General features: G+C 29.5%; 1 protein-coding gene and 1 long non-coding RNA gene across 2 annotated transcripts; one reads left to right on the top strand and one right to left on the bottom strand.

The window, feature by feature from the left end:
• The first annotated feature begins 3,184 nt into the window (after positions 1–3,184).
• LOC136978119 (uncharacterized) lies at positions 3,185–3,651 on the top strand. Its single transcript, XR_010881175.1, has 3 exons — positions 3,185–3,279; positions 3,359–3,442; positions 3,584–3,651. It is a non-coding gene; the product is annotated as an uncharacterized lncRNA (long non-coding RNA).
• Positions 3,652–6,073: 2,422 nt separating this feature from the next.
• LOC136978116 (uncharacterized) lies at positions 6,074–6,830 on the bottom strand. Its single transcript, XM_067273776.1, has 4 exons — positions 6,753–6,830; positions 6,591–6,686; positions 6,427–6,510; positions 6,074–6,118 (listed from the first exon to the last, which is right to left on the bottom strand). The coding sequence occupies exons 1-4, from the start codon at positions 6,828–6,830 to the stop codon at positions 6,086–6,088; spliced, it is 291 nt and encodes a 96-aa protein (XP_067129877.1). The 3' UTR covers positions 6,074–6,085.
• Positions 6,831–10,644: the final 3,814 nt, after the last annotated feature.

Below are 10,644 nucleotides of genomic sequence, written 5' to 3'. Positions count from 1 at the left end.
ACTTTGAAATGTCGAGAAATGCAAAAATTTGGGGTTTTCTTTGTATACATGGATGTTAGTTTCTGTGTATGTACGGCTCCATTTTGTTCACTCACTTTGTTCACTTCACACTTAAATTATAATGATTGAATGTCGAAGAGTAGGAAGATAAAGAGGGTTCGTTCATATTTCGAGTAAGGTCGGACTTTAATGGCGATTTTACTCGTTATTAGCATTTACAATTTTTTTTATAAAACCTATCCCTACTCTCAAACTTAATTTTTTGTCATTTTATAATAATTAAAAATATAAAAATTTTAAAAATAAAATATCGTGACAGATGACGCCTTACGCGCAAATTTAAACGTTGCCGGAAAAGTTAAGCAACTCATTGCTGGATTTTTTAAATAAATAATACTTCATTCAATCGGTAGTAGAAATCAAAATAATGTTATAATTATAATTTTAATTTAAAAATGATCAGGGGAATAACGAACTTATCAATCAGTTTTTTGAACAATAGATTTCAAAGTGGGAGGAAGAAATCAAATTTATTTATTTCTGTATCTAATAAATATAGCCTACTCTATTTTTATAATTGTAAAATAATAAATGTAACGTTAAATAAAGTACAGTAATAACATTTTTATTATTTATTATGCGAATTTTAATGATGTCCCATTCTATTCATTATTGATAGAAAATTAAAATTTAGGCCTAATACAATAGAAAGGGAATTTAGGTTATTTGTGGCAACTTTCAAATTCTGGCCTACATACTTAATACTAAATACGTTTTGAATACGATTAGGTCTGAGTAATCGAATAATTTCTGGGATAAGAAATTTTACTATTTTACCACATTTTGTATGAAAGATTTAGAACTGACATGGTGAAGTATTCATCTTATTTGTTCTTTAAAAATAGAAAAACTATAAGATTAAAAAGAGAATAATCATTATAGATGAATAACCAGATAGAAAAGAGATATTCAATTATTAAATGTTTTATGATGCACTTCAAGAAGTTAATATTCAATAATTATTGGATTGATCCATTGAAAACTATCACATAAAATTTCTATTAACGAGGAGATAATGGATGTCAACACTTCTTATGTATCATCTATATACGAAATTTTAAAATGGGCAAATCTCACACGTCATTAGAAAATGAAATTTTAGGAAAAGATTTTGAGCTCATGATATTTATGATGTTAAATTCTGAAGTGGAGCTAAATAAGTAGAAAGAAATCCTCGTAAATTTTTACATGTTCTGAACGAAAGCTGTGTCTTCTGGTATCCTTTTTATTGTAACTTCATTATAATACCACGAACTACTATATAAGTACGTAGGGCGCCCGTATATTGGCACTTGGACACATGCTCCCTTTTCATCCTGGTTGCCCTTTTCCTATTCCCAAACAGGTCCCAAACAACAGAAAATTCGAGCGTATTCTGTAAATATACTAACGAATGATATTTGTCCATTGACCTATGCAACTTCGTGGTATGTTGATCAAAACCCCATTCTTTGTTTTCGAGACGAAGGTGCAACCGGCGCCACCTTGTAGGAGCACTGATCCGACGTTGAATCATAATTTGAAGCTTCTTGCATAATATACGATGCCCTTTTTTATAGCTTGTGTCCCCTCTTTTTCACAGTCTGCGGTCGCCGCTGTAAGTAAATCACTTATTTTCCGATAAATTTAATACCAGAATTCTTACCGAATAATTTATTTCTTTGGAGGAACAGAAACTACATAATAAAAAGTAAGCAATACACTTCTGATCCTTTTTATATCATGGTCATTCCGTATCTCTAAAATACAATGGACGATGGAAACATTTTAAGTTGTAACATAATTTTAAAAAATGGGAACTTAACATTTGAATGTTATTAAATTACATATTTTTGAATACATAACTGGAAAAATTCAAGCAGTTTGATTTACTAGTTTAACGTTCACAAGAAAACTATTAGACGTGTAGCGCAATCACCTGTTAATACACATTATATATACAGTAATCCGTATTAATTTCCTATTATGTCGCAATGTTTCTGTTTGTTTTCGTCATAGTTATGTATATGTCAAAATAGTAGAGGGCTTTAGCCCCCACTTGTTCAAAAATTTCTTGGCGATTCATTGGTTTTCGATGCTGGCGTTTCTATTATTTTATTTTTTTTTTAATGAAGGTAAAGAATGTCGTGACAATTTTACGCTTAGTACTGTATTTTACATATATTTAAGAATAAGTTTGTAACTAAATAAAGATGGAAATAAAGCCAAGTGTTTAATTAAAACTCAACAAAGAATTATTTTAAATTAATGCCAGTCATGAGAATTTTAACTTTAATATTGTAATTTTGTTAAGATTAAAAAAAGTTCTGAATCCATTTCTCACTCTTCCAACCCCGTGGACACAAAAAAAGCAGCATTATTAATTAACCATACCCATCAGGAAATTTTTCCTGGTCGGTTTTAATCGATTCGGTCGTCGGGCCGTCATTAGTTTTTAATTAGAAACTGGTCATTATTAAAGAAAAATAAAAGTTTGTATTAAATATTAACATATAAGAAGCCAAAATTAAAATAAACTCTAACTAGCTTCAAGATTTGTTACAACTGACTTGTGAGTTATATTGCAGACCTCATTGAACAGGGTTTTATTACAGGTCTAATTTAACATATTATTCAATTAATAATATGTTCTATATTAAAATTTTAATGGATATACTCTAATTAAAAGGTTATTATACAAAAGTTTTAAAATTTATAAGTTAAATTAATAATAGCGTAATTATAATTGCATTAATTAAAAAACGTATATATATATAAATGCATAGATTTACGAGTATTGTAGATTGTATTAATTGTCTATAAAAAATTAATTTTCTCAATATGCTGTTTATGAAGATTTTCATTTTAATTGCGTTTTGTACGGTTTACATTCAAGGACAACTTGCTGATAGATTGTGTAGAGAATACTGTTGTAAGTATCTTTAAATGTTCTTTCGTTAATTATTGAAATAATATGAGAATATTAATTATAATTTATGTCAGCGAGTAAAAATCAAGCAGGTTTAAGGTTCTGTGCTATGGAAAACAACGTGGAAATTGTAAGTTGAATTTTACATTAAATTTCATCGAAGAAAATCACGTATAATTTATTTATTCTATATTTTTCTCTGCCATCTCACGCAGATTCTCGATATATTTCGAAATTGTGTATTGCAATTAAAAAAATTTTATACATTGCACGAAATGACAGAATACATCTGCAATAATATTAATGGAGAGGTTAGTAAGTGTTTACAATTAACTTATATATTTTTATGTAAGCTAATCGAAATTTTAAATAAATAAATGTGTTTTGAAGGAATTCGTTCAATATAAAAAGTGTGCAGAACCAGCTTTAGCTGCAGCAGCCGAGCATGATGCGAATTTTTTGCCCACACTTGACGTAAGAAAATGATTACAACATCGATATTTGAACAGGAGAAATCGAAAATTGACAGAAAATAATTATATAAAGCGTATAGTTATATTACTTAAAATCTTATTGAAACGTTTTAAAAATCAATTTCTTTTCGTTTACTTACAGAGCTGCTTAGCTGTTTACAATAATTGAAGATGAAGGATAGAATCAAGAAGTTTTCATCAGCCCTTCCTTCTCTGTATCTGATTTTTTCATTTATCATAACTTTCTATCGGATATTCTGTTTTAATGATCATACAATAATTTCTTCATTTATAATTGTATTAATTATATATTTTATTTCTAAATTGTAAATAATAAAACGGCATCAATTTAATTTCTTTAATTAAATAATATTTCGCATGTTCTAGCACTTATCAATTGCAATTGTCTGAACTGTCCGAAAGAATGTCTTCATCGCGCAGTAAAAGTGACTTATTTAGTTACAAAGCAAAAAATTAGTTTTTATCGCACACAGTGATTCCTCGGAACTCGAATTCAGTTCGTTCCTAGAGGACGTTGGCGTACCAAAGCAATTTTTCCCATAAGGAATAAAGTGAATTAGTCGTTTCCAAACCTCAAAAATACCCATTTTTATTCTAAAAAATCATAATTTAAGTTAAAATAACGCAATTAAACGCTTTAATTAATTAAAAAACAACGAAAATAATAATAATAATTCTCACGCCAGTCACCACCTTGCTGTAGTGAGAGCAGTTTCTGATGAACCGCAGAGCTATGCCGGCTGGAGTATCTGCTTCTGGTAGGGTCACCAATGCCAGTGACATTTGTGGGGAGAAATGAAACCAAGAGTGACTGAACCCACATCTGTGGAAATCTAACCACGATGATAATACGATTCAAGTGTAATACCTACTCGGGTTAACAAGGTCCGCGCTCGTGAGTTAGGCAGAGGCACACAGTCGAAAAACGTGTCGCAGTTTCTCTTGGCCATCTGTGGTGAAAACAGCACTGGTTCAAGTATGGCTACTGTAATGTCCATACCAGTTTTGGAAACCAGCCTAACGTTTTCCGCCGATTTTGCCCAGTTCGCATCCCATTTGATTGATTGATAGAAATAGTGAACTTTTATATCAAGTAATTGTAATTAAACACATTGAATTACTTTTTTATTTTATTTTTTTGATTTACAAAAATCAAACGTAAAGGACAAATAAAAAATAATTTTATATACCTTCATTATATTAGCATAAGAAACATTTAAATATTTGTAAGAGCAAGAAATTACTTGAAAACCGTGCATAAATTAAAAAGAAACATATTACATATTTGCTTGGACGTTAACATTAAATTTGTTATTTCATCAAAAAAGTTGAATCTGATTTCTCAATTTAAATTCGTAATCTTTAATCTTAGATTTGGACGAGATGTTCGATCGTTTGAACTCCTATATCGGTTCAATGGCTCTTTGTCTTTTCTTTATTCTTCACCAACACTTCAGTCAGGAAGTATAGTTGAAGTTCTGTTTGACTTAAACATTTAATTTATTACCGTTAATTAGAATAATAAAAAATATAATAAATAATGTAAAGGTTTCTTTTATGTTTTATGAAATATCTATTTGTTTGACCGTTCAAATTCCTTTCTGTAAATTTATTTACCATGTAAACTCGGACCTCATCCTTTTTTCCGGGGATTGCAATATTTTTCTGAAAAATTCCTTAAACATTAAAAAAGCGCGTTAGGAGAGTTTTATCTACATCAGACATTTATGCAAAAATAATACATATTATTGCAGTTGCGGTGTTGAAAACTGTGAAATAATAATTAAAATTCGAATTTGTACATAAATTATAAATACCGATAAAATATCCTTACATTTCCACCTTAGTCATTTCTGGTTCAGAAAGTCCGTAATCGCGAATGTTTATACCTTTAATCAGCTGATTTATAGCAAATTGTTATAGCAAAAGCTAATGGTTGATTTATTTGAAAATGAAATCTTCAAGATGCTGGCTATTTTCACGATTAACATAAATTTATGTTTAATAAGTGTTGTATGTTTAAGAAGTGTTTAATAAGATGAAAATCAAAGCTTTGAGATATTATCCACCTTACGTAATGATGAACAGCTCACGTTCAAAACTGCTACAAGGCGAAGAGTTTTTGAAATTTTTAATTTATTACTTCTTATAAACACTTCTATTTACTAAACTTTTCATATTAGATAATAAATGAAAATCATGGGTTAGAAATATTATTCACGTTATCTAATGAAGCAAAATTAACACAGTGCCTAAAGTCAAACTATAAAGTTTAAAATTATTCTAAAGTATTGTCTTGTATTACTAACATCGCCTGATTAATTTATCCGTTTCGATTTTTAAACATTGAACAATAATTTTGCTTCTTATTGTACCTTTTAACCGTGTTACACTCGCTCTCGTTCGCCCATTGCTTGTCGGGTCCGTGGTGGATAATAGACGTAACTGATCGTTTAACTTCGCGCTTGTATTACAGAAATTAACGATCAGATTTACAGAGAACATTTTCAGTTTTCGTCAAAACAAAATAAAGATAGAAATTATCCCTTCTTAAATTACGTTTATTAATTAAGATACATTTGACAATCTTTTAAAATTGCTAACGGCGAATCGTGTCTCGACGTTATATACTTTCTTTCGCCTTCACCACGCATTTCTAAACAATCAAAAATAAATATTATTAATAAATTCAATATATTTTATAGCGATAATTTTAAATATATTTTGACAATTCGTAAATTCACGAACTTACAATGTAATGTGAAAATTACTGTGAGTAGAACCAACTTAAGAATAAGTTTCGGTTTGATAGTGAATTCAAAACAAATTAGGTATTTTATTTTTAATTATTTCGTTTAAATATATATAATTAATCCATATTAACTAACTTGTTGATACTTCGAATCAATTATTGTTTTCAACTCGACACTTAAACATTTAATACGAACAAATATTTCTACTCACGTGAGCTACATCTAAGAATTTCGGATCCGCTCGAGCTTCTGCCCTCATCGCCGAGTCGTAACATTTCAGATATTTCTCGTGTTCCTTCAAAACGCAGAAATAATTAATTACACGAGTAATTTCAACCGCTTTGTACAATACTGTAATTAAGTCAAATGACCAACCTCTTTAGTTTTAGTTTTACAAACGAATTCGGTTATTTCTTCCAAAGTTTGACAATATTTTACTTGTTGAGCACAATTTCGGAACAGATCGACCGCCTGCATATTAAACACATATCAGTGATAAATGATAGAGTAAAAAGTGTATAAAATGATAAATCTTACGATTTGAAATCCGTTTTCCACCATGCAGTAGCGATAACGTTCGGGATGCTCCAAAGCTGAAATTAAAAATAAGCACATTTAGGAGTAATGTAGGCTACGTTTTGATAAGAATGAAAATGCTTGTAATTTTTGATACTTGCCACAATAATCCCTGTTTAGATCTTCCACATAAACTAAAGAGCCGTCAATAGACGAAATGGCGAGAAACAGAATCGCTGAAGTTATTATAATTTGCATGGTTGTCGGTATTCTTTGTTTCTTAGTGCTGGATTCTTTCACATATTTATAGTCGCTGGGTGTCCGGATTGGTTTATATTTAAGTAGTTATCGATAAATAACAAATTGGTTTAAAAGAAATAATTATTTGAGATGCGGGTCGAGGTTTCTGATAAGGCAAATTACAGTTCGGATAACATTTTAATTGTATAGTTAAACCTTAACCCTTTTACTTCAAATAGATAGGTGTAAAAAGTATTTATGTCAACAAATCGGATGAAATAATAAGTAGTAATAATTAGTTGTTGCTAATTAATCAAATATAAATTATATTTAATTAAATTTATTTCTTTGTTTATTACAAACTAACAAAATTAATAGAATGAATCGTTATTGAATCTTTGGTTTGACGTTTTTACACTTTTTAAAATAATTTTGCTGTTAATAAATATGTTACTTTAATTTTCTATCATAATATTAGATAAAAAGTTAATTTAGGTTGATTTTGTTTAGAAATGAAAATTCGCGTAGATAATTAAATAAACGTTTCATATTCTAAATAGTTTTTAATAGTTTTAGATCAAGAAGTGTGTGTAAAGTTGGCATTGTTTGTGCTTTTAAACTAAACTTATTAATTGAATAAGTTTAAATACTTTTAAATTAACATCTGTATTGTATGTTGAAACGTCTTTTCGTCTCGACCTGGGACTTAAACTAGGTGTACAGTACATAGTATAATCAATGTTACTGAAGCGGACGAAATCGCTTTCGACTTTTACTATATTTCCTCTACTTCCACTCAGATTTCGTGTAAAGTTGTAAAACAAACAAAATCCTTTTGTTCATTGAGTTTCAATGGGTGAAAAAAGTTTCAGTTGGATGAAAAAAAATTACGTTGTTGAAAATGTTTGCAATGCTTGCGAATATTTTCACAAATCACTTATATTGGCAATATTATCATTTAATATTTTAATGGTTTATTCCTTGTTTCACGCTCGTGTGTAGTTTAATTTGAATAATTCTTGCTTGTAAACAGCATTTATTCATGAATATAGTTAAGTACAGACTACAGCAAAGTAGTTATTTGTAATGTTTAAGTATACTATTCTGAATAACTATTCGCAATGACGAAATTAAAGCATTCGAGGTCCTTCTCGCTGCTCGATGGCGGGCACTTTCATTTAAAATTAGTGGATAATCTGGAAAATTAATAAGCATTACTTAAAATAATAGAAACAAAACTTGATTTTTTCACAAATCAGTACACGCTGTTAATCTAATTCTGACAAAAATAAGATAAAATAAAATTAATTAATTAATTACGATAAAATGGACATTACTCGTTATATTCCGCATAGCGCCATCTGTTGACAAATAAATTAAGTAAATTCTAATTGTTGGTGTGTTGATAATAGATTGCTGATTTTCTGATTATTGATAATATATTGTTGGTTTTTGTGCCGACACCTGCCAAATGGCTTAATGCCTGCCTAAAGCCATCGTCACTTTGAAATCAAGTTAAAAAGCTGTGAGGGTCCATGTATTGGGAGACAGATCTGATCTGTAGAGAATTTTGCTAAACAACTTTTCAACGTCGGTAATAATAAATTTACTGAAGATCCGGATACTAATTTGATAACACTTACTACATAAACCATAAATGGATACACGGAGAGCAATATTGGTATCTAAAACAAATGTGTTGCTGAACTGAATTTGTATGTCCAAGCAGAAATGTACTTAATGTAGCTGGTGGAGATTTTAAATTCCTTATAACCAGCTGGACTATCACCTCATAACCTATAGCTAAAGGTTGAAGCACCAATAATGTTTTGAGAAATTTGAACTCATCAAAGTTATGAAATAGGACGAGAATGATCTTTTATCTTTGTCCCTCAAGCCCAAACAACATTTTTGTTTTTTGCAGTTTCATTATTATAAATATTCGGGTCAATAAGTGCAAATTTTAGTTACTAATTTTAGTCCTAAATTTTAGACCTGAATTTTTAGTTTAGGATCATTATTTTTATCGCCCTCTCTCTCAATTCCACACCGCCTCAAAAACCGGAACAAAGCCGGGCACACGTCGCTAGTCATAAATAAGTTTAATCATTACAGAAAAATTTTATTGTTAAATTTAATTTGTTGTTTAGAAAGTAACAATTGCTTAAATTAAATTCACATCTTTTAAACTGTTAGCACCGGAAACAATGTAATATTTATTTTTAATTATTAAAAAATTGTCATATTAAATGATAGAAACACATATAAACGTAATTTAGAATAAAATTATTTTATTCGTTTGTAATATAATTTAATTAGTTTAATGGTGTTTTAAGAAGGATATTCGAAATGAAAAATCGATGTTTGGTGTCATCGCGGAAAAAAAATATGAAAATTGTCTTCGTCAGAAATGATTATCAATTATATAACGTTTATTAATATTACAAGAAATTAATTTATCAACTTTCACGCCTAATACAATTGTCCATTGTTAATTCATATAATTGATATTTGATAATTATACTGTTTTGTAATTCAAGGCCGTTACATTAATTGTCAATAATATCCTTCAGAGGTCTTATAAACAGGGACAAAAAGTAATCGATAACATCAGCAATTGGATAAAACCACTATAATTTACAATAATAATGCATAGACTTGTTTGTTAATGATCATATTATTTTGAATAACTTACAGTGAAAACATGTGGTATGCATGGTTTTCCTCTAAATTTTTGACAAAAAGTTTCATCATAAAAATTGGAAAACGATGAAAACCATAATTGATCCTGGTTTTAACAGCTTTATTATTCTTGTTGTATAATCTCATTCATAAAATAATGTGTTGGTATGTTGAAATTGTTTCTTGCATTTTGTAGTTGTGTCACTTTTGAAGCAAGGACATGATTTTTACTTCGAGAAATAAATAAATAGAATTTTTTTCTTTTGTTTGAAATTTAATTTCTCAAATTGTTTATAATGTTCTCTTCTCTAGTATAAATGGAGTATTTCCATGTTTGTGATGTGGAGTTTCTTTGTGTGACTTTACGGGACTTTCGAGCAATTGGGTCCAAATAAACGGCGACCCGGTTTGCTCTTTAGCAGGCCTCCTTCTGTCGTTTTTTGAACAAATTAAATAGGTAGAACGTTTCTTCGTTAATAAAAAAGTCTGAAGAATTTCACTTCTTGTTAGCAAAAATAATATTAAATTTATGGGGGTAATACAGGCCTGTAAGTTTTCTCTAGACCAGGTTAGAAATTCCCTAATTTGTCCTCGCGACGATCCTAGACTTTTACTGTCAATTTTTATCATTAATATAGCTTTCGCGGAAAACTTCGCTTAATTAATAAATACAGCAACACCCCGAGTTACGTAACATGCGACTTACGTAACTCGAGATATTACTGTACTTCTAATACAAAATTTAAAATATATAAGAAATATTTATCTGTAATGGCGATAAGCGAGGAAAATGAATTAAAAAATGTTTGGGCTTGATAGAATGAAGTGAAGCGAGGTAAGAGAGAGTTGCCGAGGAAATGCATCTCGAAAGGTCTCCTTATAGAAATTATACCCAATTTAGATGTTAAACGTCTGAAAAAACTCCTTGTAGCTCGTTAGATATGTGTGAATCCGCCAACAACTACCAACTGATCACACTCAGTGAGAAATT

This window comes from Centruroides vittatus, unplaced genomic scaffold (genome assembly GCF_030686945.1).
Source record: "Centruroides vittatus isolate TY-2023 unplaced genomic scaffold, ASM3068694v2 contig_489, whole genome shotgun sequence".
Classification (NCBI taxonomy): domain Eukaryota; kingdom Metazoa; phylum Arthropoda; class Arachnida; order Scorpiones; family Buthidae; genus Centruroides; species Centruroides vittatus.
This window is presented reverse-complemented; position numbering and strand designations above follow the sequence as displayed.